The sequence below is a fragment of the Fomitopsis serialis genome (genome assembly GCF_022376445.1).
Source record: "Fomitopsis serialis strain Sig1Antser10 chromosome Unknown B0H18scaffold_15, whole genome shotgun sequence".
NCBI classification, from domain to species: domain Eukaryota; kingdom Fungi; phylum Basidiomycota; class Agaricomycetes; order Polyporales; family Fomitopsidaceae; genus Fomitopsis; species Fomitopsis serialis.
The window spans coordinates 131,844-157,654 of NW_025954975.1; the positions used below are offsets into that span (position 1 = coordinate 131,844).

The 25,811-nt window shown below is 56.2% G+C and overlaps 12 protein-coding genes across 12 annotated transcripts; 7 read left to right on the forward strand and 5 right to left on the reverse strand.

The window, feature by feature from the left end:
- Positions 1–1,208: 1,208 nt before the first annotated feature.
- On the forward strand, positions 1,209–1,592 carry B0H18DRAFT_872558 (uncharacterized protein; the record flags this gene model as incomplete). Its single annotated transcript, XM_048040239.1, has 1 exon — positions 1,209–1,592. A coding segment is annotated over one exon (384 nt), but the record flags the coding sequence as incomplete, so codon positions are not given.
- A 424-nt stretch (positions 1,593–2,016) lies between these two features.
- On the reverse strand, positions 2,017–3,510 carry B0H18DRAFT_117774 (uncharacterized protein). Its single transcript, XM_048035944.1, has 2 exons — positions 2,951–3,510; positions 2,017–2,883 (listed from the first exon to the last, which is right to left on the reverse strand). Exons 1-2 carry the CDS (start codon positions 3,091–3,093, stop codon positions 2,265–2,267), a joined length of 762 nt encoding a protein of 253 aa, XP_047896310.1. The 5' UTR covers positions 3,094–3,510; the 3' UTR covers positions 2,017–2,264.
- On the reverse strand, positions 3,511–5,077 carry B0H18DRAFT_117783 (uncharacterized protein). Its single transcript, XM_048035946.1, has 2 exons — positions 3,673–5,077; positions 3,511–3,612 (listed from the first exon to the last, which is right to left on the reverse strand). Exon 1 carries the CDS (start codon positions 5,042–5,044, stop codon positions 3,989–3,991), a length of 1,056 nt encoding a protein of 351 aa, XP_047896311.1. The 5' UTR covers positions 5,045–5,077; the 3' UTR covers positions 3,511–3,612; positions 3,673–3,988.
- A 639-nt stretch (positions 5,078–5,716) lies between these two features.
- B0H18DRAFT_117772 (major facilitator superfamily domain-containing protein) lies at positions 5,717–6,933 on the reverse strand. Its single transcript, XM_048035943.1, has 6 exons — positions 6,476–6,933; positions 6,394–6,403; positions 6,325–6,342; positions 6,208–6,268; positions 5,993–6,152; positions 5,717–5,940 (listed from the first exon to the last, which is right to left on the reverse strand). Exons 1-6 carry the CDS (start codon positions 6,659–6,661, stop codon positions 5,902–5,904), a joined length of 474 nt encoding a protein of 157 aa, XP_047896312.1. The 5' UTR covers positions 6,662–6,933; the 3' UTR covers positions 5,717–5,901.
- A 273-nt stretch (positions 6,934–7,206) lies between these two features.
- Positions 7,207–9,941, reverse strand: B0H18DRAFT_1116585 (uncharacterized protein; the record flags this gene model as incomplete). Its single annotated transcript, XM_048033455.1, has 6 exons — positions 7,207–8,530; positions 8,584–9,149; positions 9,201–9,330; positions 9,379–9,596; positions 9,651–9,770; positions 9,825–9,941. The coding sequence occupies 6 exons, from the start codon at positions 9,939–9,941 to the stop codon at positions 7,207–7,209; spliced, it is 2,475 nt and encodes an 824-aa protein (XP_047896313.1).
- A 253-nt stretch (positions 9,942–10,194) lies between these two features.
- B0H18DRAFT_929967 (Alpha/Beta hydrolase protein) lies at positions 10,195–11,819 on the forward strand. The gene is made up of 7 exons (XM_048041696.1): positions 10,195–10,625; positions 10,687–10,887; positions 10,959–11,057; positions 11,116–11,166; positions 11,219–11,248; positions 11,302–11,376; positions 11,442–11,819. The coding sequence occupies exons 1-7, from the start codon at positions 10,275–10,277 to the stop codon at positions 11,553–11,555; spliced, it is 921 nt and encodes a 306-aa protein (XP_047896314.1). The 5' UTR covers positions 10,195–10,274; the 3' UTR covers positions 11,556–11,819.
- Positions 11,820–12,803: 984 nt separating this feature from the next.
- B0H18DRAFT_854138 (uncharacterized protein) lies at positions 12,804–12,965 on the forward strand (the record flags this gene model as incomplete). The annotated part of the gene is made up of 1 exon (XM_048039631.1): positions 12,804–12,965. A coding segment is annotated over one exon (162 nt), but the record flags the coding sequence as incomplete, so codon positions are not given.
- Positions 12,966–13,957: 992 nt separating this feature from the next.
- On the forward strand, positions 13,958–16,029 carry B0H18DRAFT_1116587 (uncharacterized protein; the record flags this gene model as incomplete). The annotated part of the gene is made up of 7 exons (XM_048033456.1): positions 13,958–14,027; positions 14,094–14,133; positions 14,191–14,353; positions 14,418–14,795; positions 14,819–15,140; positions 15,341–15,596; positions 15,657–16,029. 7 exons carry the CDS (start codon positions 13,958–13,960, stop codon positions 16,027–16,029), a joined length of 1,602 nt encoding a protein of 533 aa, XP_047896316.1.
- A 1,268-nt stretch (positions 16,030–17,297) lies between these two features.
- B0H18DRAFT_991698 (uncharacterized protein) lies at positions 17,298–19,679 on the forward strand. Its single transcript, XM_048045076.1, has 6 exons — positions 17,298–17,783; positions 17,825–18,095; positions 18,122–18,214; positions 18,238–18,323; positions 18,382–19,432; positions 19,490–19,679. Exons 1-5 carry the CDS (start codon positions 17,445–17,447, stop codon positions 19,363–19,365), a joined length of 1,773 nt encoding a protein of 590 aa, XP_047896317.1. The 5' UTR covers positions 17,298–17,444; the 3' UTR covers positions 19,366–19,432; positions 19,490–19,679.
- A 242-nt stretch (positions 19,680–19,921) lies between these two features.
- B0H18DRAFT_1143444 (uncharacterized protein) lies at positions 19,922–21,583 on the forward strand (the record flags this gene model as incomplete). Its single annotated transcript, XM_048035661.1, has 4 exons — positions 19,922–19,955; positions 20,013–20,365; positions 20,847–20,967; positions 21,020–21,583. 4 exons carry the CDS (start codon positions 19,922–19,924, stop codon positions 21,436–21,438), a joined length of 927 nt encoding a protein of 308 aa, XP_047896318.1. The 3' UTR covers positions 21,439–21,583.
- Positions 21,584–21,852: 269 nt separating this feature from the next.
- Positions 21,853–22,770, forward strand: B0H18DRAFT_929974 (uncharacterized protein). Its single transcript, XM_048041697.1, has 3 exons — positions 21,853–22,086; positions 22,155–22,395; positions 22,458–22,770. Exons 1-3 carry the CDS (start codon positions 21,926–21,928, stop codon positions 22,641–22,643), a joined length of 588 nt encoding a protein of 195 aa, XP_047896319.1. The 5' UTR covers positions 21,853–21,925; the 3' UTR covers positions 22,644–22,770.
- Positions 22,771–23,809: 1,039 nt separating this feature from the next.
- On the reverse strand, positions 23,810–24,713 carry B0H18DRAFT_929975 (kinase-like domain-containing protein; the record flags this gene model as incomplete). The annotated part of the gene is made up of 3 exons (XM_048041698.1): positions 24,585–24,713; positions 24,392–24,526; positions 23,810–24,325 (listed from the first exon to the last, which is right to left on the reverse strand). The coding sequence occupies exons 1-3, from the start codon at positions 24,705–24,707 to the stop codon at positions 23,810–23,812; spliced, it is 774 nt and encodes a 257-aa protein (XP_047896320.1). The 5' UTR covers positions 24,708–24,713.
- Between the last annotated feature and the right edge of the window lie 1,098 nt (positions 24,714–25,811).

Here is a 25,811-nt window from a genome sequence, read left to right on the forward strand (position 1 = left end):
CACCAGCTTCAGTGCCCATGTCGGAAGGCCACACCACGAACAATGAGTTCGTTGTGTGCCTCCCCGACGTCAAGAACAGGGCGTTGGACTGGTGCAGTAGCACGACCATTGTGCCTGCTGTTCTCACTTCGCGAGACGGCGTGTCCGGAGAGTCTCTTGGCTATCCCAGGCTGCCTCCCTCTACCCTGCTACCATTGCAGACTGCGGATACGTCGAGCCCGTCGCTCGATGTACCCGCCACTGCTATCTCTGTCTCGCATACCAGCGTATCCGGAGAGCCTCATAGCTCTACCGGGATACCCAATTCACAACCCATATCGGCGCATACGTGCCCAGTACCCGCACCTGCAAACGGTACAACGAATAACGAGGTCGTTGTACCCACGATCAGCGATACTTCCGGGGTACGGGAACCATGCGATGGCCTGGTATCGATTCCCGCGGCTACTCTGAACCTACGTAGGTCAGATACAGTCGATCAGCGCGAGCGCAAAAGCTCGACAAAGCCCAGTACATCCATCTCACAGGATGTACTGGCTTCTTCGGGTTCGACAGGCCTGTCAACGAATTTGGCGACCCAGTCAACCGAAGCCTCATCGAGACGATGTGAGGTGCGGACCGATTACAAGCCCACGGTCTCACGTTCGTACGAGCGGTACAAGACCCCCGCACGACGCGCCAACGACCTTGCCCGCCATACACACGAGGGGCCGACCTCGAGTGTACGTGACGCCTTGACAACCAAGCCCGTCAGGCTGACGATCGACGAACCAAAGAAGCACATTACTTCCGGATCGTCGGAAGTACTGACTCCTTCGTTGTTGACCGCCAAGCCCGCATCAACGACATTCAAGTCTAGCCTCAACTCAGCTACGTCGAGCCATCCTGCATCGAGTACTCGCCGCACGCATGGTGGGTCGATCTCGCGCGTGCGAGATACAACTGCAGAAGTCCCCGATTCAACAAGGACTTCCATATGGCCAAACCAGACTGCGACGGGGAGTGAACGGCGATGTTCACCCACCGTTGTATCCTCAATTTTCAAATGCTCGCGACTCCGAAGCCAGGGCATCCTGCACGTACAAGGGTACGACTTCGCGCGCGTGTGAAGCAAGCTCCGTGGAGGTCATCCAGGCTGGTCATCGGGAAAGTACGAGCACACCGAGTGCTGTAGACACTTGGAATGCCTCTGTTTCCTGCACAACAAGCCTGGCGGCCTCATCCACATCATGGATGACCAGGCACCTCGCATGCCGAAGAAGAGCAGCCATACGATGGTTGAGGCGTTCACGAAGTGGTGGGGCAACCACTCTTCGTTCAAAGCAGGCTCCATTGACCGTACGGGCTTCCCGACGTTCACAGTCAACCACTTCACCGGCCCTGTCACCTATTCGTCGGAAAACTTCCTGGAATGCAATCTTGAGGCACTGAACCCTGACTTCGTCTCGCTCCTCCGAGGCACGAGCACCAGTGAAGGACCTTCGGCGGATGGTTCCGGATCATCGAACCCCTTCGTTCGCAGCCTGTACTCCGGCAAGGCGATCACGACACAGGCACACCCATGCGATGCGGACAATGTTGTACAACAGTGACGAGGGTGGTAGCGGCGGCGGCAAAATGACAGGTGGCAGCGGGACCAGTCGCGGTGGTGACGGCAAGCCAGTTGATGCTAAGTCTCGGGTTTCCGAGTCTTGAATCTCGAAAAAGGTACCCGTACCGGTCCCTTCCCCCTCCTCCATCTTAGTTTTTACACCAACAACAGGATCCATAGTGACCGACGAGGTCACCACATTCCCATGTAATGGTGCGGAGGTAAGAGTTCCGGGTACTTCACAGAGTACACCGGTGGGAGTCCTATGCTTCGCAGCATCGTGCACATCGAGCCATCTATTGCTCAGTGTACCCGATGCTTGAGGTATGTAACGTACGTTTGATGTTTGCGATGTGTAGTGACTTGATTACTGTGCATATTATGGTATGATTACTTCGTATGCACCTCGCATCTCGTAGAACTCACTCGAACTTACGACAATATACTTAGTGCTTTCGAGCATTAACTCGAGCAGGTCTCAGCGCGAGCATTTAGAGCATCACGCAAATGTATATAAGGACGAAGAGTTGAACAAAGGAGGACACACTTTGCTGGCCAAACATCTCTCCCTCTCATCTCTCTCACTTCTTTCTCTCTCTAACTCGCCCTCTCGTTGATAACTACTGTAACCGTATAGTAGTTAGTAATCAACAACACTTACTCTCTCACGACCCTAGACGGACTGATCACCCGTCTCGACTGAAGTGTTACCTTGAGCGATGAACCCTAATAGCCAAACCTGTACAGGACAGTCCCCGTTGGACCTCGTCTTGTTACACGATGCGCCCGCAGTACTCGACAGTACATTGCATACGAGCAAGGGCACATCCTTGCACGTACAGTGGTCGGCATTGATGATTACGGGATGAGTATCGCCGCCATGTTGAGGTGGACGCGAGATGTCCGAGGTAGGAGTTGTCGAACACGACGAGATCAGTACATCCAGCGACTCGGGTGTACTGTATCTCGTTGACTGCTCGATAGCTTGCTCAGCAGTCATAAAGGAGGGCGTACCGCGCACGCTCGAGGTTGGTTCCTCGTGCGTGCGGCGTGTGTAATACGACGTGGAAGTGCTCGACGTGTGCGCGTCGAGGTCGTAATTGCGCCTGCGTGGGTCATCGTCATCGAGACGGCCCGTAACCATCGACACCGCATGCTCGCGCAGGTCGGTCTTGTCGGACCTGACGCGAGCCTGGCATGTCGCCAAGGTCGATGCGGGCAGTGATGTCGACGAGCTGATCGACGAGCTTCTGAACACGTCAATCACGTCATCGTCACGCATGTTGGCCTCGCTGTGTGCAGTGAGCGAGTGGCTCGTTGTACTCGACGATGATGTCTTGATAGAGTAGGAGGACGCACCAGTCATGCACATGCCTGGCTGCATGCCGACTGCGTCGCTTTGACGGAGCGTTGTCCCAGCTGGTCTGTGCGTCGGACGACCTGTGACCTGTCTGGCTGCTTAGTCTTCGACGAGGCTGGATAGCTTGAGGAAGCCAGTACATCCAGCAATGTGGATGTACTGTGCATCTTCTTGCATTGATGCTCGCACAGACCGATCTTACACTGTGTCGGAGCAGTGACGGATCTTGTTATTGACGAACCCATTGACGTGCTTCTGGGCGCGTCGCCGTGAACGTCACATCGAGGGCTGGCCTTACTTGCCGAGCACGTCATGATGGTGATGACGGACGTGCAGGTGGACGAGTCGATCGTGCATGATTGCACACCGACCGTGTCACTAGACATGGTCTCCAACGTCAAGGTCATGTCGTATACACTGAGCGAGGGGCTCCACGTCGAAGGTCATATCTTGACGATGGAGGTGGAGATGGACACATCGACCGTGCTTGATCGTGCATCGACAGTGTCGCTGGGCGTAGGAGACTTCATGGACATGGCAGACGTGGGTGTGGCGATCAACGTGCTTCTCTGCACGTCGATCAGAGACCTCCGCATCGTACCTGCATGTCTCGTGTCATAAGACTCGAAAATAAACCCGTGGGGTGTCCCTTCCCCCTCCTCTGTCATTGAAGAAGTGAGATTGGTACTATGTACGTCGAGTGAGCTGTTGCTCAACGTACCCAGTATGGAATATGCAGCGAGCACATTAGAGAGTGCATCGCGCATGTTATCAGGCTCATCAGCGGGTAGTACGTCGAGCCTCGAGCTCGGTGTACTCTCCTCGCGAGAAGCAGGTGTCGTAGTAGGATTGAAAGATGCGTCGGTCGTGCTGGGTAGCACACCGAACACGTCGTGCGTCGTGACGGCGCTGGGCTCGTTAACCAGGCCGTCGAGTGGATTCAGCAGCTCCGTAAGCCTTAAGGTCGCCAACACTGGGTGCAGCGAGCTCGGTGCTCGTTGTACCATGCGTCGGTGTGGACACCGGACACGTCTGCATCAAGACGGAAGCTTGAGGGGTCGCGGCGAGCACGCTTGTGGATGTGTCGCGCACGCCCCGGAAGTCGGCCGTGAGCACATCGAGCGGAGGGCTCGACGTGCACAGAGCACGAAAGGGCATAGAGGAAGAATAGGACGGTCCGGCAGAACCAAGAAGTTCCCCAGGCGCATCACTATATGAGTTATGGATATGGTGGAGGGCGGCGAGCACAGACTTGCGTGCTTCCTGCACATCCACAAGAAAGTCCTGGGGGACACATCGAGCGACGAGCTCGGCGTATCCGCTGCGTGCGGTGGCACAAGAAAAGGGGGAGACGGCCTGGTAGAACTCGGAGACTCTCCAGACGTGTTGTCTCGCGAAGTGGGGGCAGCAGGCACAATGGCCGTGCTGCTGCATGGGCCCAGCATCCCGTTCTTGACAACGGAGAGGCACACAATGCACTCATTGGTCGTTGTGTTGCCTTCCGACGCGGGCACTGCGGCTGGTGACGTGTGTACCGGGTGCACGGTCGTGAGGCGCACCACGGAACCATCACTTGCGCATGAGGGGTCGACGAGCGCGCCGGGTACGTTCGCCAGTACACCGGGCGGGGAGTTGCTCTCGTCCACAGTGTGTACATCGAGCTGTATGCTCGACGTACCCTCCGTGCGGCGGTTCATAGGAAGATGGGGCACGTCGGACGTGCAGCGATCGTCCGACGTGTTGCCATGCGAAACGTTGGGTACGACCATGAGGTCGTCCCGGAAGATGGAAACACCGTCTTCGTGGCCAGCAGCACGTACCACGGGCTTCTTGCTCATTGGTACCTCTGCTGGCGCAGACAGTAGCAAGTAAACGGACACGTCAGACGTGCAGCGCTGTGCGTCCGCCGTGTTGCCGTGTGTAACAGCGGGCACAACACATGGGTCGTCCTGGAAAGAGGAATTGCCATCGTCGTGGCCAGCAGAGCGCACGACGAGCTTCGTGTTCGTCGATACGCCTGCTGGCACGGGCACTAGGAGCGGGAACGGCGAGGCAGGGACGGTCAGTGAGGGCGTACGGTCGCGTACCTGCATTTTGCGAGCCTTCGTGCTCGTTTTTCTTGCTCGCCCCGCGCCCTCCCCCCTCCTCTCTCTTCCTCCCCTTCTCCTCTTCCTCCTTCCGCTTCCCTCGCGCCGCAGTCTCGACGTTGTGCGTGGTCTTGTTGCCCGACGCTGGACTTGCACGCGCGTCGTGCGAGTCCTAGGCCGCGTGGCCGTGTTGCGTGTCGCCAGGGCCGCAGGGATCCTGATTGAGGTCGCCAGATCCGACAGAGGATGTGAGAGGGTCAAATGGAGAAGCGCGGAAGCTAGGGAGAAGGGCAGGAGGGGAAGGACTCGTCGATCTTGGGTCGCCAGAGGGGTTGTCGCGTGCTGCTAGCTAAACAGTTGCTGGTGACTCAAGCTCGCGTGTCCTTTGGAATGTGACGCGAGCGTATTGCTCTGCGGTTGGGCGGTTGTGGTGGCTGCCCGAGTCGTGGTCATGGTCGAGCCGGTGGTGGCAGCTGGTGGCGGTCGAGAGAAGCGTGTTGGGCGCTAGCGCCGGGACTGCTCAGCGGCGCACGCTCGTGCGTGCAACACTGCCGGGCACGGTGTCGGGTGCAGTCTGCGCGTCGTGGACGGCACTGTCCTACGGTGAGCTTGCAAATGGTCACGAGAGGAAAAGTGGTCGCTGTGCTTGAAGGCACGGAACCAGCCCCGGCGGCCCCGGGCCGGTCGCCGAAAGTTATATATATATATGAAAGTGTCGACCCCATGTTTGAAATATATATATTGAGTCGTGTTGTATATATGTTGAGTGTCGTTTGATTGATATAGTACTCGCTTTGTTATAGATACTAGTGCTCGATGTTTGATATATCTTGTTGACTTTGATATATATAGTGTTTATTTTTTCAGCAAACGGTACGCCATACTCCACCCAGACCAGAAAGCTGGAAATCGATGTCATTTCGCGCCAACTATTTAGAGAGCGTGAGCACTCACAAATCTTGCGGCGATGAGCCATTCCATGTTACCAGAGAACCCACATGCTGCTGTGCCCACAGCCGCGAAGTAGACGGCCATTTGGTTGGCGTCTCTACGACCCATTACATTGCATAGACGTCCGTACAATGGCGTGAATGTACAGGTCGCGAGAAGATACCTGATAACCATTCCCCGTCAATTGAAAGTGAGTCGGAATTGTCGTGAAGACGTACGAGGTGCCAAGCCAATGTGCTTGATGCGACTTATTGAACTCGGAAGAGATGGAGGGGAGCACTCAAGCCAAATTTTAGATACCTCATTACAGGGCCATACTCGAGCAATTTACTCACAGGTAGCAACAAGGGTGGCTGTAGGTCATCAGCAATGGATAGATGATTCCTCGAGGGCGAAATACGTACTATTCAAAGACTATACAGACATGCAGCGGTAGCTCATGCTAAGTAAACATGTCCTTGGCAGGGCACGGGGAAGTGTACACACGGAAAGAAAGGTCGCTGTCCATATACCAGCTAATATGCCATACCGCGTTGGGCGTGAAATCTCCAGAGGTCCTTCTCGTTTATTATCCTTTGTATGTGGTGGTGGCAGGACTGCCCCCATTGCCGCACCGGGCTGACCAGCTACCGACTCGATGAGGGGTTCCCTCTCCCCAGCGGATTCGGACATGACGGTATGCTTGTAAGTTATTCTGCTGCACTCCTAGGTCGTAGGTCGTGTACAGAGCCGAGAACGTTGTGCTTTTCGTAGATTTGCGCAATGCAGGGATAGAGGTATAATCAGATGAAAGTCATGAAACAGGGTGAAACTAGGACTGGACCTGAAACCGAGCACAGAGTAAAAGTGTATATATAGTGGTCGCGTCCGCCGATGGAGCCGGGGAGCGCTAAGCATAAAGAATGGCGTGCCAAATGTGGCTTCAGCCCATCACCGAATCTGAAGTAGAAGTAAGTAGGGTAAGTTACTTAGTGATGAATAGTTACACATAAGGTATATGTATATATACAATCCTCGACTCAGGAAAAGGTCTAGAAGATCCCTTGCGCGGAAATGGCACGAGCGATGCCATCCATCAGACCAGTGAGAGCTTGAAGAAAGATGATGTGATGATAGAGTAGGGAAGAAGGGGCACAACAGGGAATTCAGAGTCATGAGTAGAAGTAAATGGAGCACAACAAAGGTAACAAGAACTCGATTACCGGAGTCCTATAGCCTCACCGCCGATACGTCGTCCTAACGGGGCGAGATATTTGTCGACTTCGCAGCTCATAGGTCTCAGCAGCTTGTGCAGCGCGGGTCCCAGACGGGGGCGTGTATGGCGTCTTCTTCAACTGCTCCTGCCTACGCACCTTCTCTTCCCTCGCTCGCGTCCCAGGCACAGGGATTGGATCCGTCTCCGAGCCTAAGGAGATAGTGCGGCCCAACGCACCCGGTGGGACGGGAGTCGCAGGAAGTGGTCTGTTCATTGGTCTGATGGATGGTCGCGCAGACGAGCGTTGCGCGTGAGGTAGGTCTGACGTACGGTGTGCGGGCTTCGAGGCTTCTTCATAAAGGTCTGCGTCACGCATCGGAAGCTGCATTCCGTGGTCGCGGTTCGAGGCTGACGTGTTCGGACCAAATAGCCCGGAGCCGCCTAGGAGTGTCCGTTGTGCGCGCTCGTCGTCACTCTCGAGTCCTTCCTCGACCGCCTCGAACGTGTGCCTAGCGCTTGCGTTGGCCACACTCGTCGTGTAGGTACTCAGCGCGAGTAAGTCTTCAACATGTCTGTCGTCGTCGTCGCCCTCTTGAGTTTCAACAATTGTGCGCAATTGCCCTCCGTCGCCGTGGTCCACCGTCTTCCGGGAAGAACCTTGCACGTCCCCTTCGTACGACAAATCTCGTTCATCCTGTCGCTCACCAGATGAGCCCGCCGCTGCAGCGTCATCCCTAGCGACAGTTCTTGGATCCGCTGGCTTCTTGGCTTGTGTGCTGCGAGGAACCTCTGCGCTAGAAAAGACGCCAGACACCGAAGCCCTAGACACGGCGCCGATCCTCTTGCGCTTGCCAGCGCGCTCAGCACCAGCTAGCGCAACCGCGGCAGCCACCCAGGGAGCTGGAGCAGGTATGCGTCGCTTAGGTGCCTCTTGAGGCCATAGTTCCTCCTCCACGTCTAATCGCTTGGCAAGGGGCCGTTGCTGCGTACGCGATGGACCAGGAGCTGCAGCCTCTTCGTCCGCCATCTCTTCCTCTTCTCGGGCCACCTGCGTCGGACCACCCCAGGTACTTGGCGGAGCAGGAAGCTGGCGTGCTTGAGAGGCAGCGCCGACCAGAGTGGCTTGAGAACTCATCGGCACCTGCGAGGGCCCGGGTTTGGCCGGTCGTGAGGCAGCCCCACGCTGAGCAGTCTGAGAGATTGGTTTGGTAGGCACGCGGGTCTTCTGCGCGAGATGCGTGTTTGGTCGCCGGCTGGGTGAAAGGGGCCGCGAAGAGCGTTGGGCGCCGGAGGGTCCTGCATCTTCGGGTCCCGGTCGAGCGTCGCCGCCGAACAGACGGTCCGGGCTACGGAAGAGTGGGTCAATCATCTCACCGATAAAATCAAGATGGAATCGTACTCTACGTTGAATGGCTCGATCCGCATGTCGTCCTCTTCAGCACTGGACACTTCGAACGGGATGTCCTCTCGCGAGGTGGCGAGCAATGAACGCCGCGTTGACCGAGGCCCGTAAGGGGACGGCCGAGGCTGCTGCGAAGCTCGCGCCTGCTCGACAGACGACAGTCGTCGCTGGGCTACGTCCGTATGTCTTGCCCTCTTGCGAGGAGGCGGAGAAACGCTCTCGCTCTGCCGCCTCTGAATAGCAGGCTCAGACTGGCGTTGGCGAGGAGGCCGTACGTTCTGTCCGCTCCCTCTCGGCTGGTTCTGAGCCTGTTCTTGCACCGCATTGACGTCGCCTTCTCCTTCGACTCGGTCTCCCTCGTCCGACCCAGAGCCAGGGTCATCAACCTGGGGACCCCCCGATTTGTAGTACCGACTGCGCTCATACAGACCCTTACCATCTCGGCGGGGCGGATTGTCTGCGACTAGCCTGTCAATGACGGGGTCGAACTTATCCTTGCGCTTGTTGTAACGCTCTCGCCAGGACCACATCGTGTGACGAGTTGCCCATTCTCTGTGTCTGAACTGTGCGTTGCCGGTCAGCGACCGCAGAGTCGGCACAAATGGAGCACGCACCTCCTTGGCAGATTCCACGAGCCGTCTGTAGATCTCTTTTCCTCCACGTCCGCCTTCGGCCGCGTCCGGTACAACGAAGGCGAGGTATTCAGCCAAGTGCCGATCATCTTCAGCAGTGAAGGCAACACGGCTGCAACAATTTAGTGGAGATCGACCCTTGTACTAAGAAGAACAGCACCTGGCACCTGTGGGCTGTCCGCCCATGCCCTTTCGTATGGGTGTGTGTAGGTTCTCCACGTATTTCTTCGAGTTGATGCAAATTTCGACAAACGCCACCTCTTCGACCCAGACGGTGCGCGAGTCCCAATATATTCGTCGAAGGTGGTCGACCCCCACGTACTGGACAATGATTGTATCGGCTTCCTCCTCTTCGTCCGCGAGTTCCCCGCCATGAGCCTACGGTCCTACATCGGAATGATGATGAGTGGCAAACAAATGGTGATAGCGCACCAGAATTTTATTTGCCAACGCCTCGGCCTGACCCTCCGTGAGGGCGCCAAAACCTACTTTATACAAGTAGAATCGCGCGGGTCTTCCGTCGATCCGAAAGAGTGCCTCATCTGCTACATGCTGGATCCCAGATCAGAACCAAGCTGTTGCGCACGCAACTCGACTTCGACTCACCGGACGCGCTGAATTGGGCCTTTGCCTGCGGGCCTGCGCGGGAGCAGGAGGGTCGGAGTGTTCGGGTTCACTGCCTTCGTCGTCCACATCTGGCGACCTGTGCACTGAACGCGCCATGACGAGGAGTCTTATGCAGCCAGCGCCACCGTAACAAGGGCGGAAGTGGGCGCAGGCGGCGGAACGCGAGTCGACGCGTTGGTAGACAACGCCCATGTGATCGGGTCGCTGGACCAACTCAGATCAGCTGAATCGAATCGCGCCCGGGTGGACCGAATCCCGACGCAGAGATGTTTCCTCAGCCCATCAAGACCATCACAGCGACGACCAAGCAAAACATGAGATCCGTGGAGATAGCATCCCGAGCGCAAGAGAAAAACATCAAATATTGTGCCTTTCTTTATCGTGGGCCTGTAAATTTCCCGTTCATGCCCCCAGATTGCGAGGCCCAGCATGACTGCCTACACGGAGACCTGGGTTGCTGGCCCCCATTCCACTAACTTCTATACGCGCACTTACGAAGCGACATCTCCTATTTATGTGCTCGTAGCCGTCCACGGAGCTGCGGAACATTCTGGTCGATATACGCGTGCCCACTCGTCTTTCGCCGAGCGAGGCATCACTGTCTTCTCATATGACCAGCGCGGGTACGGGCGTACGGCACTAGACGCAGAGCACAAGAGTGGGAACAGCACATATGGTAAGACGTGCTGGGCCAACCAGTTAGAGGACTTGGACTGGGCGGTGCAGTATGTGCACCAACGTTATACGAAATTGCCTATTTTCCTAGTGGGCTCGTCCATGGTGCGTTCAGAAGTTGCTACACACTGAGTATTGCGCACTGCAGATTGACAGAGGTGTCCAGGCAGGAACTTTGTGCCTTAGCTTTGTGACGCGACCGGGGCCGCCACAGAGACGGGCGTCCATCGCTCTACTGTCGGGGATCATCGCTTCTGCGCCCACATTTCTATTGACCGAACGCCCGTCATGGCCCGTCTATTTGACGGTGAAGGCTCTCCGCTTGTTGGTTCCCAATATGTTGTTGCCCATGAAGCACGATCCCGAGGTAAGTCACAGTGGAACGCGCTTCCCATGTGCCTTCTTGTTGGGCTGGATATTGAACTCAAATGCTTTCAGAAACTCTCGAGTAATGAAGAGACCAACAAGGCTTACCTGGAAGACCCTCTTGTCGGAGCCCCTGGTAGTATGCTCTCAGTCTATGATCTTGTCAACGAAGTCAGTGAAATCTGTCCGAACCCGAAGCTGATCATGCCACTCACATTTCTCACTCCAGGGTGAACAGCTACTGAGGATATATTACAAAGATTTTCCCAGTCAACTTCCGGTAAGCGACACTATACATCTCACGCGACGCAAATCACGAATATCCTATATAGCTGCTCGTTCTGCAAGGAACGGCTGATCAGGTATGAAATGCTGAGGCTTAGGTGGGCAGTACTGGTGCTCATATTCGCGGTAGTTATCAGACCCTGCGGCGACACAGTCATTCTTCGAGAAGCTAGCGGCTGAGCAAAAGAAGCTTGTTGTATATCCTGTGCGTTCTCAAACTCGACACTCGGTCGCACTGGCGTCTGAATGGCTTGACTTCTTCTCGTGTAGGGCGCACGACACGAGTTGCACAACGAACCTGTGCAGGATCAATTGCTAGAAGAATGTGTCGACTTCATCAGACGCACTACTAACGAACCTCGCGGCGTACTCGGCGATGCGTAGTCTCCCTTAGGCGCGCCCTTGTTACGGCCTTGCAGTTATAGTGTGAAGAGCCGGAAGCCTGCTGAGGGCGGTTGGCAGTGTGGCCTAGCAGTGCCAGCGACCACACCCCAACCCCGCGAGTCTTCCGGCGCTACATGACAGTGGACTTTGCTTTGTGTTGTTTTCTTGCTACCGTACTCCGTCAGTTTGAACCGTTGTTACAGTCTTCTCTTTGCGAGTATACATGTCGTGTGTGGGCGGCCGCGGCGAATTACACTGAAAGCCATCGCCGGATATTTGCATGAATTTGTGCAGATCCGAGTCAGAGGAGGCACTATAGTAATCGGGTAATTTGATTGAAATCTGAAAGCCGTTTGAATGTTGACGCATTGGCGAATTGCAGACACCCACCGCGACTCGGATGCCCACAGTACACAGTCAAGCTCGGCCATCACATTTCGAGTCAACATGTACTGTTCTGAGCTGTACATCTGCGCAATGGGACGAAACATATAATGACACTGCCCTCGATCCCAACGTTCTTGCAAACGATGTGCTGGTCATGATAGGTCCAAATGGGTGCTATCACCAGGACCTCGTCGCTGCTAGTGACTATGATTATCGTCTCGACAAACTTCTGATCGGAATGCTGGAGTATTCTCCCACTGCTGCCGGAAAACATTATGTTGTTATTGCCCTTCACATTGCCCGTGGCAATGGCGCAGAAGCCGTTGTCTGCCTAGCGAAAGCGTGGATGCAGTCGCTTTTTCTTCGAAGTGAGTCATGGCTTGGTCATGGCGTTGCCTCGGCTCTGCTTGACATCGTTGACTACATAATTCTCAACGCTTTAGTGATGGCCCTCGCTATTGAGGGCACTCGGGTCAAGGCCAGCGGTAGCCAAACACCGACGGGCCCGTACCAGATGCAGATCGAGTCCAATACTCGATCCGACCAGGAAGCTTTGAGAGAAAATGTCTGCAGCTGCGCTTCGACCATCCATCTTACCCGGTGCTGACTTTCTACTTAGCTCCGACACCGTGAACAATACCGTTGTGCGATCACACGTGCCTTCGACGCCGCGCGGACTTTAGAGCTTATGCGCAACCACGACATACACCCCCACCTCCATATCAGGATATGGCTGCGGTGCACATCATCCCATTTGCGCTTAATGACTTTCGCGATGACAACAGCCATGAAATGTGCGTGTCATCGTGAATCTTTGTGTCCTCTTCCGCCGTCTGCTAAACTGCAAATCATCAGTACGGAGCTGCGAAGACTTGGGATATGCTACGAGCTTGGACATCCATCGACATAGATAGGCTAGCAGGATCAAAGATCAACACGCCTGCAAACGGTGTTTACATGTCGACTTTCGAACATTACCTCTTTAGCAGGTTCCGATTCTATCTCGATAAAGACGCTGTCAGTCCTCCTCACCTCAACAATGTACGGACACTGACTGAGATCCTTGACACACAAGTTCCCAGATGTGCCGAACAAGTATGCAGCGCGAATCCTCGCTCAAGGCTATGTGTTCAATAATGGCCAAGACTCCGCCGACGTCGAGTTTCGGGCACTGCCCGGGATTGAAGCCCCGGATCCTGAGTTCCTCCGAGTTCATGGCGCGTTCGCCCAGGTACTCCACCTCTGTGGTGCTGCCGACTTTATGGATCGATATTACCGATTTGACGACGATGGCGGTAACTTGCCTGAGCATCCAACAGAAGATATTGGTGCACGGCTCAATGCGAGGCTGGCCGGACTTGCGTCGTAGAGGTCCACGGTGCACTCTCCGTTTTTGACATTGTTCTGGAGTAGTCTACAGGGCGAACTGAATCTAATGTAACTTACTATTATCATATTAGTACACAACAGCCCGCTGCGTCTCCGAGTCAGCCGCTGGCTCGTCCTCGGCAGTAGTGGGGCCAACCCTCTGAGCGTATTTTTCATATGAATCATGTGTCGTCGGGCTAGCTGTTCTCACAAACAGCATACACTGTACATACTAGCAGCGACGTGTGTTGTCAATGCAAGAGTACATTGATTCCGCAAGGAGTCTATCCAGTGGTCCCGGGTGGAATGCAGCTTGGCACCTCTCGATGATGGCCGGACTACGGATGCATCGCATTTATTTCTGTATTCTTGACTTCTATTGAGACGAGCAAATGCATCCGCGAAGCTTCTGTGCAAACAGAAGACAGCCGATGGCCATTGTTTGGTGACCTCCGCCATTGTTATCGTACAGCGACGCGACCATGTGACCGCGTCCTAATGAGCAATAGAACTGGTTCGTCTATCGGGACCGAGCCAGATTATTGTGCGCGTGACGCCCACGCGGTGATGCGAGGATGGAGGTGGCTCACTTCTCAAGTTGTTGTTCTCGGACACCGTCCACCACCCACCTGCCGACGTCGGCCGCGATGAGCAGGCGACAATCTCGTATATCAATCGACACAAGACAGAATGACACCCTCCTCGAGTTCGAGAACTGTGCGTCTCCCTTAGATTCGTTCCAACCGCGGTACTGACCGCAAGGTTCAACTTCGCCCGCGACAGTCAAGAAGAAGTTTCTGCTTGCCAACAAGCACATCACTAAGTGAGGACTACGGGACTGTGTTTCGATGACACACGCTGAACGGTCTGCTCTATCCAGATTGAACTCAACACTGAGCGTCCGCATTGAGGAACTCAACGCCCAGATATCCACGCTTTACGTCGAGAACCTCCGGCTCCGCGCATCCGAGATTGCGCTGGCCTCGCAACTCAAGAAAGAGCGGGAGAAATCCAGAAAGATAATCACCGACACTGAGGCTGCAGTGAGTCGCACATTCTGTTGCGTTGACCTTACCCTTTCCCTGTGCACCGACATTGCTCCGCCAGACACATAGCTTCATCAAACACCTCTCCCACATCCGCAAGACCTTCCACGTCCCGCACGGGAGACCATCCGACTCTGAAGACTCGCAACCACCGCCACCCCGAGCCAAACGACCTGTCATCAACCCTGATGCATCGCCCGCGCCGAACCGCCTCGCTAAGGCACCGACTGTCCCTGGTATAGTCGAAGACGACGAGACCAACGTGTCCTCACCAGAAGACCCTGACGCAGACGTTGAGGAGGAGGACCCTCCGCCGGTGAAGCGGAAGAAGGCCAAGTCGCGGCCATCTGATTCTCGACTACCCTTGCCCACTCAGGCCATACCTCCACTACCAGACGCGGACGTGCGACAGATCGAATTTGAGGAACAGCTCAACAAGGTTGGCAAACGGAAGCCGACGAGGAGACAGAGTGGGCTCTCACAAGCGTGTCGATCACTACCGTCACGCCGAGTGGCTTCAGCACCGAACTCATGCCGCCGCGACCGCCGAGTCCCGCCTTTGGGTCGCCGATCAGGAGAGCAGTAGGACTCGCGGAGGAGGCGGACGAGCGACGGGCTGTGAATGGCGACGAGGATGATGATGATGATGAAGTGGAGGTGATACTGCAGGGCGTGACCAAACGCGATAAAGAAAAGGAGCGGAAGAGGGAGCGGACGGTAGAGAAGGATCGAGACAAAGAGAGACATTCTTCGAGCAACAGTGAGCGGACAAAGGAGCGAGAGCGTAAGCGGACGCGCGATGCCGATGACCCTGCGCCGGTGGCGGGGGCAGCAAGTCGAGGCTCAAGGATGTCACCAACTCACACCCAACTACCCTACGCTTCTGGAAATCGATGATGGTACGCATCTCTTTACATTGTTCGATGGATCCTTCGTCTGTTCCACTCTCATGTTCATTTTACTTATCTGCGGTGATCTGCATAGATCGGGAGCGCCAACCTACACCGGACGATGATGTACCGTTGGCCAGCACGTCGAGTCAAACGAACTCTGCCACTCGCGCACGCGATGGTGTGGCTACCCCCGCACCGAAGCCTCGTTCGCACCCCGCCCCTGTCCTTCCTGCCTCTCGAGCTTCCAGCCCTCAACCACCTCCTGCTCCCCCAGAAGCAGAAGCCCCCGGTGGCCGTGAAAAGCGTGTGAGGAAGAGCGTGAACTACGCAGAGCCCAAACTCAACACGTGAGTTCAAACTTAGGCAGGGTGGACTGAATGTCGAAGCTGACCACATGCGAACCACAGGAAAATGAGGAAGCCGGACCCACAGCCTCTGACCAGCACTAAGCGCATGTCTACTTCCTCTATGGAGGGTATCCGATCACGGGCTTCCTCGGCGGAAGCACCATCGGAAGCACCGTCTGCAATCGGCGACGAACTACCCTCTGGCACGGCGCAAGTTCCCGTAGTGTCCGGCGCTACTGTCAAGAGAAAGAAGTCCCGAGTGTACGTGCTTCCAGACGACGGCGAAGAGAGCGAGGGCACGCAGGCGGACGCCGAGTTCGGTAACCTCGCGAGCTGGGTGAATGTCGACGGCAGGCGACGCAGCATCCAGAGCGCCTCAAGTAGTCGGCGTGTCGAGGGCGACGATGCACGAAGACATAGCATGGCTGTTTAGCCTTGACGGGTGGGGTCTCCTCCACCCTCAACCAACCACCCCACCTCGCCGCACCTCCTTGCCTCCTCGTGCAGCCGGCGTTTTCACGCTGGCGTTGACGACCCACTATGATCTATGATTACGACTATGACACGGGCTTATGGACTCATCGTTATTTTATGCGTGCGGGACTACAGCGTTGGGTATACGTCTCCCCATCAGACTCCTCTCGTCCTCACTGCTCCTGGTGCATATACTATGGTTGATTACTACTTCATCTCTTCCCTATTCACGTCATGAATCCCGACGAATTCCAGTCCAAATCAGCAAGTAGACTATTGTATCACCTGTATATCGCCGTCATCGTTTAGTCCCGCTGTGTGGTTTGTTGTCTGTTACAGCATCAATCTCAATTGAATCCTCGCACCTGCCACACTGTGCGTGCCGTCTTAATAAGATGTCGTATTGGTTGTAAACGACGACGGAATTCTCCACCGAGTAGTGCTCAGTCTGCAAAGTTGACCCGTTCCGTGGTCGTGCTGAGGGTTCTGCAGGTTGCCGCCATGAATTCGGCTGTCCGTGTCAGCGGTTGGTGCATCTTGTTTCCTGCTTTCGCCCGCTTGCGTGCATTCGCCTTCTCTCGTTTGCCTTCGCAGCTTCTGAGGCAAGAGCTGCCTTGACTTGTTTCTGTAGACCGTTAAATCTCCTCTGCCAAATGCTGAGACGGAGACTTACTAGTTTGTCCTTCGACTTGGACTTTTTGTGTGAAGCAGGGGCAGGGGCAGTCTTGGAGTCTCACTCGATTTCAGTCCCGCGTTTCAATGCGGCCATGCTTTGGGATTTACTCACCCCAGCCAGCTGTGTGTGCCGTTCGACTTTCTTCTTGGAGATGTCTTCCTGCGTAGCGGCAACTGACTGGGCTAGCTTCAGAGCATCATCCTGTTGAGTAGGCACGATGTTATTGAGTTGGATCCAAGTTCTTCATGTAGAGTCTAGACAGACCATCCTAACTTACCTTAGAGTCGATGAATTGCTTCGGCTGTTTATCCTTGCGCGCCATGTACGCGAGTTGTACACAAGAAGTAAGAAAGACTAGCTATGTCACATTTATTTTAGAGTCTTTCTGGTATCCTTCAGGTGTGCATGTGCAGAAGAGTGATGAACCAGTGTTGAGTGCTTGAGCGGTGAGTACAGCATGAATCTCGATCCAGGCCGAGGGAACGTACGTGTTCACACGCGTGTCTTATTTGGTGATCAACGCGTTGTGGGCGCGCCCAGTCGCAGTTCGTTCCTCTCGTCAACTCGCCGTGGTCTTGTTTTGCGTCTGGCTTTTCTTGACTGCCTTCGCTCAAACTCATAGATAATTGAATACACAGTACGCTGTCTTCTCAACACTGCCCGCCAATACTGGCAACGTCCACGAACGGCGACGACACATGACCTCCTCTTCCTCCTCCTCGAGCTCTTCCTCCACGGAAGATCGCGTGGACTTTGCTGAGCGCATATCCAAGGCGCGATTGGATTACTCAAACCTACCAGAGCAGTTATGCCCGTCCTCGCGTCCAGCATCGCCTCAAGTCAGTTCACGAGCAGAGGACCTCAAGCAAGCGATCATGGACGCGGTCACGATGGCCAACAGCAACCCCACCCACCCAAAGTGGAGTCATCTGACACATATGGTCAGGCTTCACTGCACGCGGAGAGGCTACGTCGGCGCAGGGGAAGGAGTCAGGATCGGGGATGTGCAGAAGGCGGATATCCCGTCGGTCGAATGGGTGCTACCAGAGACGGAGGAGGGTGGGACCGCTATGTGAAGCGGTGGGGTAGGAAGTTCAACTCCCGTGATCGTACATCGAAGTATTTCCAGCCTGGCGAGGAGGAGGACCTAGAGGATCCTGTCCGCACGCCTGCCAAGAAGGCTGATATCATCAGGGAGAAAGTCAAAACATGGCAGGCAAACGTTGTTTCCGTGGAAGATGATCAGCCACCAATTCAACAAGATGAACCGTCAATGTCGACAACCGCAGTGAACAAGGGCAAACTCAAGGATATGGCCAGCCAGGGCACTCTGTCACAAGGCTCCTCGGGTTTGCGGTAGTGAAGCGGCCCACAGTCACGACGAAGAAACCAGGCAAGGACAGTCGCAAGGCTGCCCTCGCTGCTGCAGACCCACCCGACGCTCGCCAATCTCCGCGGACGTGCGGATGTCTTCCTCGTTGCCACAGTCAGTAGCTTCAGCTCCTGTGGTTGAGTTGCAGCCATCTGCGCCGATCAGTTCTGAATCGAATGCCGTGATCACCGAAGTTTCTGAGATGGTGGGTACACCCATCACATACTGAACCAATATCGTCTCTGACAATGAATGAACTACAGTCATTTCTTCCACCATCCTTCCCGTCTCAGCTGAGGACGTCCACTCCCCCATTAGATAAGGCGAAGGCGAAACCTCCGCCAATCATGCCATCTTCCCCTCTCTCGCCGCCCCCTCCTACTCAACACATCACACTACCTGGTATTTCTGACCAGTCCTCACCCGTCCACAGGGCACAGAAGCGCGGTCGGAGTAACTCTCCACGACATAGCGATGCGATGGATATATCAGCTGAATTGCGCCAAAGTCCTCCTAACAAGAAGGCTCGCACGACTGCACCAGATAGTAGTTCAAGCGCGCCGATTCCACCTCCTTCGACCCCACCTCCGCCTGCATCTTCCGCGAGCAACGATGCAGTCTCGCCTGTCAGGAACTATGGATTAGGTAACGCTCAAGGGCTTCCTATAGAAACTCCCACAACGCCAGAGCGTCAAGCCCTTCCAACCCTCACGGACCTCCTCGCGTCGTCGCGCCGATCGAAAGCACGTCCGCGGCCCCCTCGCGGAAGACGAAGTCCGCCCATCACGCCGCGAAGGGACCACAAACTTCCCGCAGCAGACGCACTGGACGCAGACGCAGATGCAGGCACGGACCGGGAGGCCTCTCCCGCGCGGACGTACTTCTCCTCGCCCGCCTCAGGATCGTCCTCCTCCTCGCCGCGCTTCCGCCCCCGCTCGCCCGTCTCGCCCCTGTTCTCGCAGAACCCGGGCGCGTTCGCCCCCGCGTTCGTGTCTTCGCAGCCGGGCGGCTTCCTCGGCTACGGCAACTCGCAGATGCCCCTCCACGGCGGCGCGCCGGTCACGCGCGCGGGCAGCGGGGTGTTCGGGCTGGGGTACAACTCGCAGTTCGACGTGGAGGGCGGGGTCAGCAGGGCCGCGGAGCTGTTGGACCGCGATGTGGATTATGCGGATTGGCTGCGGGATATACCCGAGGTTGAAGACGAGGCTGCGGCGGTGAAGCAGAGCCAGGACGGAGTCGCGGTGTGAACTTACTTTGACGTGGGGATGGACGACGGCGTGCTGGACCATGTGCGCGTGCGTGCGCTACGCTGAGGTGTGGTCGTGCCTTCTGTGCGATGTGGTCTCTATGATTATGGATTATTTGCATTAGGATTCTGTTCTCGAGTGTACGGATGTTGAGTTGGGGTATCGCGAATGACATACGCGAGCGGGACTACTCCCACACGAATCGCTGTTATGATGGAACGTCTCGAAGCGAGTATGCATGGAGGAATCGCGTGTCCACAGTGGTACTCGCCAGGGTCTGTTACGACAGAAAGAGCAGATGACTTCTTTGCATCCTGATAGGCAGACGTTCTCGATTGAGTGCGTACGAGGGTTTTACGACACGCCGCTCTCGTCAACCCTTCTGATCACGACCCTAACCGCACGAAGCCCAAAGGGGGGACTTCTCTGCTTTTCTCGGTGACGTTTGACTTCGCATTGGTAACCAGGTCCACTACTTATGAACCTTTATGAACCAAGGAACGGGCAGTGCCAAAGCTTGCAACGCCGATCCCTCAGGGAGTGTCGCGCAGGCAAGATGTCCGAGCTCGCGTCAAGTCGTGTTTGGTTCAGTGAGTGTTTGGGTCCAGTTCATGATGCATGACACCGCTCATCATGGATTCACTCAGTCACCGGGACGTCGAAAGGCTTGGGGCGCGCCCTGCTCGAGGAGGTCCTCAGCCGTGGCGAGCGAGCCGTCGCAACCCTGCGCGAACCAGACGTGCTGGAGCCGCTCGCCGAGCGGTACCCCTCGTCCCAGTTACTCGTCTTCCGCCTGGATGTCTCGAGCTATGCAGAGATCGAAGACGCATTTCGAGCGACGGAGGTTCACTTTGGTCGGCTCGACGTAGTGGTGAATAACGCTGGATACGCGGTTGAAGGCGAGATCGAAGCTACTCCTGAGAACGCTGCTCGAGCGCAGATGGAGGTCTGCTTTTGGGGCCCAGCGAACATTACAAAAGAGGCCAGTCAAATACCTCAAGTGGTGATGACGGTGAACTGACCCTTTCCTATGGTGCGGGACACTAAGTCACCGCTACTTTGAGACAAAGTTTCGGTAGGCGCCAGATTTCGCCCGAATCCTTATCCCTCTTGTAGAATTGCTCCAATTAGCATTAGGAACAATCCTACTAGACGGATTTTCCCAACACTCAAAATTGACGAAGTTGGGTGATGGGAATTTGGCCAGGTCACGTGTAGCCACCCAACATGGCAAGTCTCACCTCAGTAGCGCCCACAACCCGGTCACAAAGGGTTACCAGCGCTGGGCCTGGGCCTCTAGGCGCCCACCTTCCGCGGGTGACCACCGTCTCCATAAGAGATTCAGATGCCCGATCTGCTTACAAATGGGCGTTTAGATGCCCAAATGCGGTAGCCAGGCCTAGGCTGGGGTTACCTGGGCGCTGCCCGACCAATTTGGCCACTGTCCCAAGGTAGCGGTGACTTAGTGTCCCGCACCATAGTCGATCCGGTTCTTCAGGGATGTGAATCCCCTTGGGCAAGGCGGCCGTGTTCTGAACATATCCTCGATTTGTGGGTATTCGGGCAATCCCACATTTTCATACTACTGTGCAGCAAAATTTGGTAAGCCCTCGGATAGTAGATACTACGATTGCTGACAACAACGTTGTCACAGCCTTGGAAGCCTTTACAGAGTCGTTCATCAAGGAGATGCTCCCTGAATGGAACATCAAAGGCGTCATCGTCGAGCCGGGAGGCTTCCGTACCGACTGGAACGCGGGATCGCTCGTCCGGTTCCCTGCCCCTCCACAGTACGACACCCCCGAGTCACCAACCGTGCGGTTCAGGAAGATGACCGCACAGACGTACATCGGAGACCCGGCGAAGGCAGCCAAGGCGCTTGTGCAGATAGCGGACATGGACGAGCTGCCGCTGCGGATCCAGCTGGGCACGGAGAGTCTGCTCGTGGTCAGGAACAAGGCGGTGAGAACTATACAGGACGGCGAGAGGTATGCTGAGCTGGCGCATTCGACGAACGTGGACGGGGTCGACAAGGATGCTGTCCTGGAGATGTTCAAGGAAATCAATGCTTGACACGAATACTATCACCGATCCTTCCTCCTCCTGACATAGCTTGAGTACTTATAAAAGCAGTCGGTGAACTGTTGGATTCAGTAGGGCGGGAGGAATACGCGCTCCGCCTACGCGGTTGTGGCGATTCACGTGATGTGTCGCGTTGTGCTCATGACGCATTCGGTGATGCTGCCTGCGCGGGCTACGTCGAGGTGGGCGGTACGCAGCGTCATGCATGTGTTCACTGCCGTTGCCGCGCTCACATGGATCCACAGTCCACAACGTAGCGCGAAATCGCGAGCGTCCTATTGGATGCGGCCTCCGCCCCGACGTGTGCTAAGTTACGATCCACGTACTGCAGCAGCGATCAATCGCGCGGCGTAGCCACCAGGGCATGCGTGGCAGCGCATGCGCGTATATAATATGCCCTCCCGTCCCATCTGTGTGCCAGCTCGCTCACACCTCCGTGTTGTCCCCCTTCGCTACCACAGCCGCATCCTCGTTCACCATGGCCAGCGCACAACTTCTCGACATCACTCGGGAGATCAAGCTCGACCACGACAACGTGCGCGAGCTCTTTGACAGATATAAGACCGCCACAGATCCCAAGACGAAGAAGGCCGTCGCCAACACGCTCATCCGCGAGATGGCCGTCCATTCCGACGCCGAGTACGTCCTCCGCTGCATTCGGTTGGACGACAGCCGTTGATATTGACTCATCGCGTCGTACCAAAAAGAGAGGTCACCGTCTACAACGACTACGCAGCCGTCGGCCTCGGCGACGTCGCGACCCACAACAAGGAGGATCACGCGGAGGTGAAGAAGCTCGTCTACGCCGCCGACTCGCACGGCTTCGGAAAGCCCGACTACGACGACGTCCTCGCGAAGGCAGTCACCGCCTTCGACACCCACGCCCGCGAGGAGGAGACCGACCAGCTGCCAACGCTCCGCCAGAAGCTCTCCCCCGAGGACAACGACGTATGTTTGAATGCGTGCGTTTCGCGGCTCGTGCCGTTGGCTGATCCCGGATCATGTCGCAGCGAATCGTGCGTGCGTTCCTCAAGGCACGCGCGGCGGTCCCCTCGCGCCCGCACCCATGGGCACCGCAGACCGGCGGCATCGCGCAGAAGGCAGTAGGCGCGCAGGGAAAGCTGCACGACAAGGTCGTCGAGACCCTCACCGATCGCGACTTCGTCGACGTCAAGTACACGCATCCCGAGGTCTGAACGGACCACATCGGACAGCGCCCAACCGAGCGTCATATTTTCTATAGCAGTATTTGTACCAGTAGTCTGTGGCAGTTGTACAACAGCACGCACGTTATGAATCACGACCCGGCGGAACAAACACGGAACCGTCGCATGCCTCAAGATCCCTGCAGCTGAGTGCATCGTCGATATCAGTACATGCTGCGCAGTGCATGCGACCCTCGTCTGGGCGAAACATTCCTTCACGGGCACCAACGCTGTCACTTTCTAGGCGCGATTGTCGCACATGGCGAGTGTCATGGACGTCGATCACGTAGGGAGAGAAGGCACAACCGTCACAAGCCCGTAAACTCTAGAGGCACACAATTCGAGTATATAATATAGCTCTGGTCGCCGAAAGTTTCAGCGGCGCCGATGAGCATCTATTTAGACAACCGAGCGAGCACGTACACAGGAAGCTACAATATACGACATAATGACAACAACACGGACGAATAATACAGTATGCAAGTGAGCAAAGCAACAGATAACAATAAGGTAGCGGAAGATAGCAAGTGCGACTGATGCGGGTATCACGGAAGGGAACTGTCCGGAGCATGCAGATGTGGTATATGTCCGTGTAAATGCGAGGGTATCATTTGCGATGCGAGGAAATGAGAGGGTTCAGTCCGGGATGCGCGAGATTGAGAATGTATGCGAGGGAATTGAAGTGGGGGAAACGCGACGGAAGGTTGAGATTGAGAGATTGCTAGGACGCAGCAACGTCTGATAGCAGGCGTCTCCGCAGCGAAGATGCCAGGAGGGCGGGAGTCGTGGCTCACCGCCTGACTCGGAGATGGAACGACGACCAGGCCAGCGCAATTGGATCGGCGACGCGCATCTCGGTTTGCTCCACGCAGTAAGACGAGGCGTGTGGATCCTCTTGTGAGCGGCCTGCGCCACTCACGCCACCCATCTGGAGCCCATGTGCGATGGACAGCCGTGCGGTGAGGCTGGTCGATAGCTCTTTGTATTCCGGGAGGAACCAGGCTGGCGGAGAAGTCAAAGTAAGCGTCTGGATGGCTAATAGCAGACGGCAATCATACTCACCCTCATATTGGGCGTAGTTTGGGTCCCCGAAGAGTTTGTCCCATTCGATTCCAGCGAAAAATTCATGATCTATGATTTCGTCGGTGCTTGGACGGTTAGCAGGATCCGGTTGGGTCATCTGCAGTGGGCCGGTCAGCCGTTGGCGAACCCAGGAGCGTCGGAGAACGCTCGTGTTCAAGAAGACTCACCCATAGAACGAGTTCCAGTGCAGGGTGATCTTCGCCGATCAGCTCGACTACGCTTTCGCGCACGCCTTCCCGGGCCCCCTTTGTTCGGTAGTAGACGATGTGTTTTTCTGGGAAACTGCCGTGTTGGGTCCACGGTTCGTCCAGTCCGGCGAGGAGCTCTACCCAGACGCAGCCGAGCGCCCAGATGTCGACCTTGTAGTTGTATGGTAGGGCACGGCGCTGTTCGGGCGCGAAGTACTCCTCCGTGCCGCATTCTCGCGAGGACATGACGTTCTCAAAGGAGACCTTGCCGGGGACGTCGGCGCGCATCACCAGACCGAAGTCGGCGAGGGTGCACCGGCCGTATTTGTCAAGGAGGAGGTTGTCTGGTTTGATGTCCCGATGCACCACCCCGGCGCCGTGCAGGTGCCAGAGTGAGAAAATCTGGAAGAGAGCACGGCGACGGTCAGCAGCCTGGTTCGTCGCGCTCGAAGACCCGCGAGCACGCACCGACTGCGCCATGTAGAACCTATCTGCGTGATGCTTAACATGCTTCAACTCGAACTTCTTCTGACGATCAGCGCCGTCCAACGCGAGATCACATTGGAGCTCCATGTACTGCCGCAGTGAGCCGCGGTGCAAACCCTGGAAGGCAACGCGTGGCGTTCAGCAAGTGTCATCGATGGAGGGCGATTGCACATACCATGACAAAGTAGACGTTATTCTCGTCTTCCCAACTTTCCACCAGCCCCATCAGCCCCAGATTCAGTCCCCGACGACTCTGTTTCGTTACCCATGCCATGATGTCCATCTCGTCCATCAACATTTGGCGCGCACCCGGCCTCCGGTAGGCGCGTTTCGTGTGGGTAACTTTGATCGCGACGGGCTCCCCGGTGAGATCAGTGGCGTCCAGGACATAGGCGAACCCGCCATGTGCGATGACGCCATTGACCAGGTAACGACTTCCGGTGTGCGGGTTATGGAGAGCGATGATTCGCCGCGGTTTGGGCCTATCTGTGTCGACTGGCGGGACACTGAACTCTTCGTCGTAGTGGTTTGCCGCCGTCCATCCGTGTCGTCGGAGTCCCACTCTCCGTCGGCGTCAGAGAGTTCGCCATCGAAGGATTCGGTGTCGGAAAACTCCAATGACGAATTGCTTGATGTCGACGCGACGGATCCCGTGGACGAGGTAGCGCGAGTTGAGATTGAGGGCTTAGCGGACGTGTCGTCTTCGTCCGTGTCGGCGTGTTGAATGTAGCGGTGCGTAATGGCACGCTCCGCTGGCACGTCCTCGTGGAGGTCCTGTATGTGAGCCGTGGACTTGTTCAACTCCGGAATGTAGCCCTCGGCCTCGCGAGCCACATTACCAACATCGGAGGGGAAGGGTGCATTGAAGGGAAGGAGAGGTTCGAGGGTCTCGGCCTTGGGATGGCTGTGGCACTCGCCGTTCGTAGTCAGCGGGGTGAGGCATTCGATTGGCGGATCGAAGTCGGAGGACGAGGATGAATGGGGGGAGAGTTCAGGGAACGGAAAGGATACCTGCACGCCGACATCGACCTTGTTGTTCTGCTGGCAACCGAGTGTGGTGGGCGACGTCGAGGAGGACTGTGAAGCAAACCGACGCGACGAGTGAGCGGACGCCTCGGATTGTGGCCGTTCGTCGATGGTCAGGTCAAACGGCGCATGGATGTCGTTGAATGGTGGAACAGCATGGGACGTAGACGGTACCGCCCCTTTGTTATTGAGGGGATTTAGGATGAGGTGGTTATGGAATGGGTAGGTTAGAGGGGCACAAGCCACTCCAACGGACGCGACAATGGCCGTGCCCGAGGGGTGTGGCGTTCCTGTGGTAGGGGTAGTATTGAATGTAGACGCGTCGAAACGCGTCGGGGTGGCGTCGGAAGGTGTAGCGGGGGTGTGGCGCGATGCC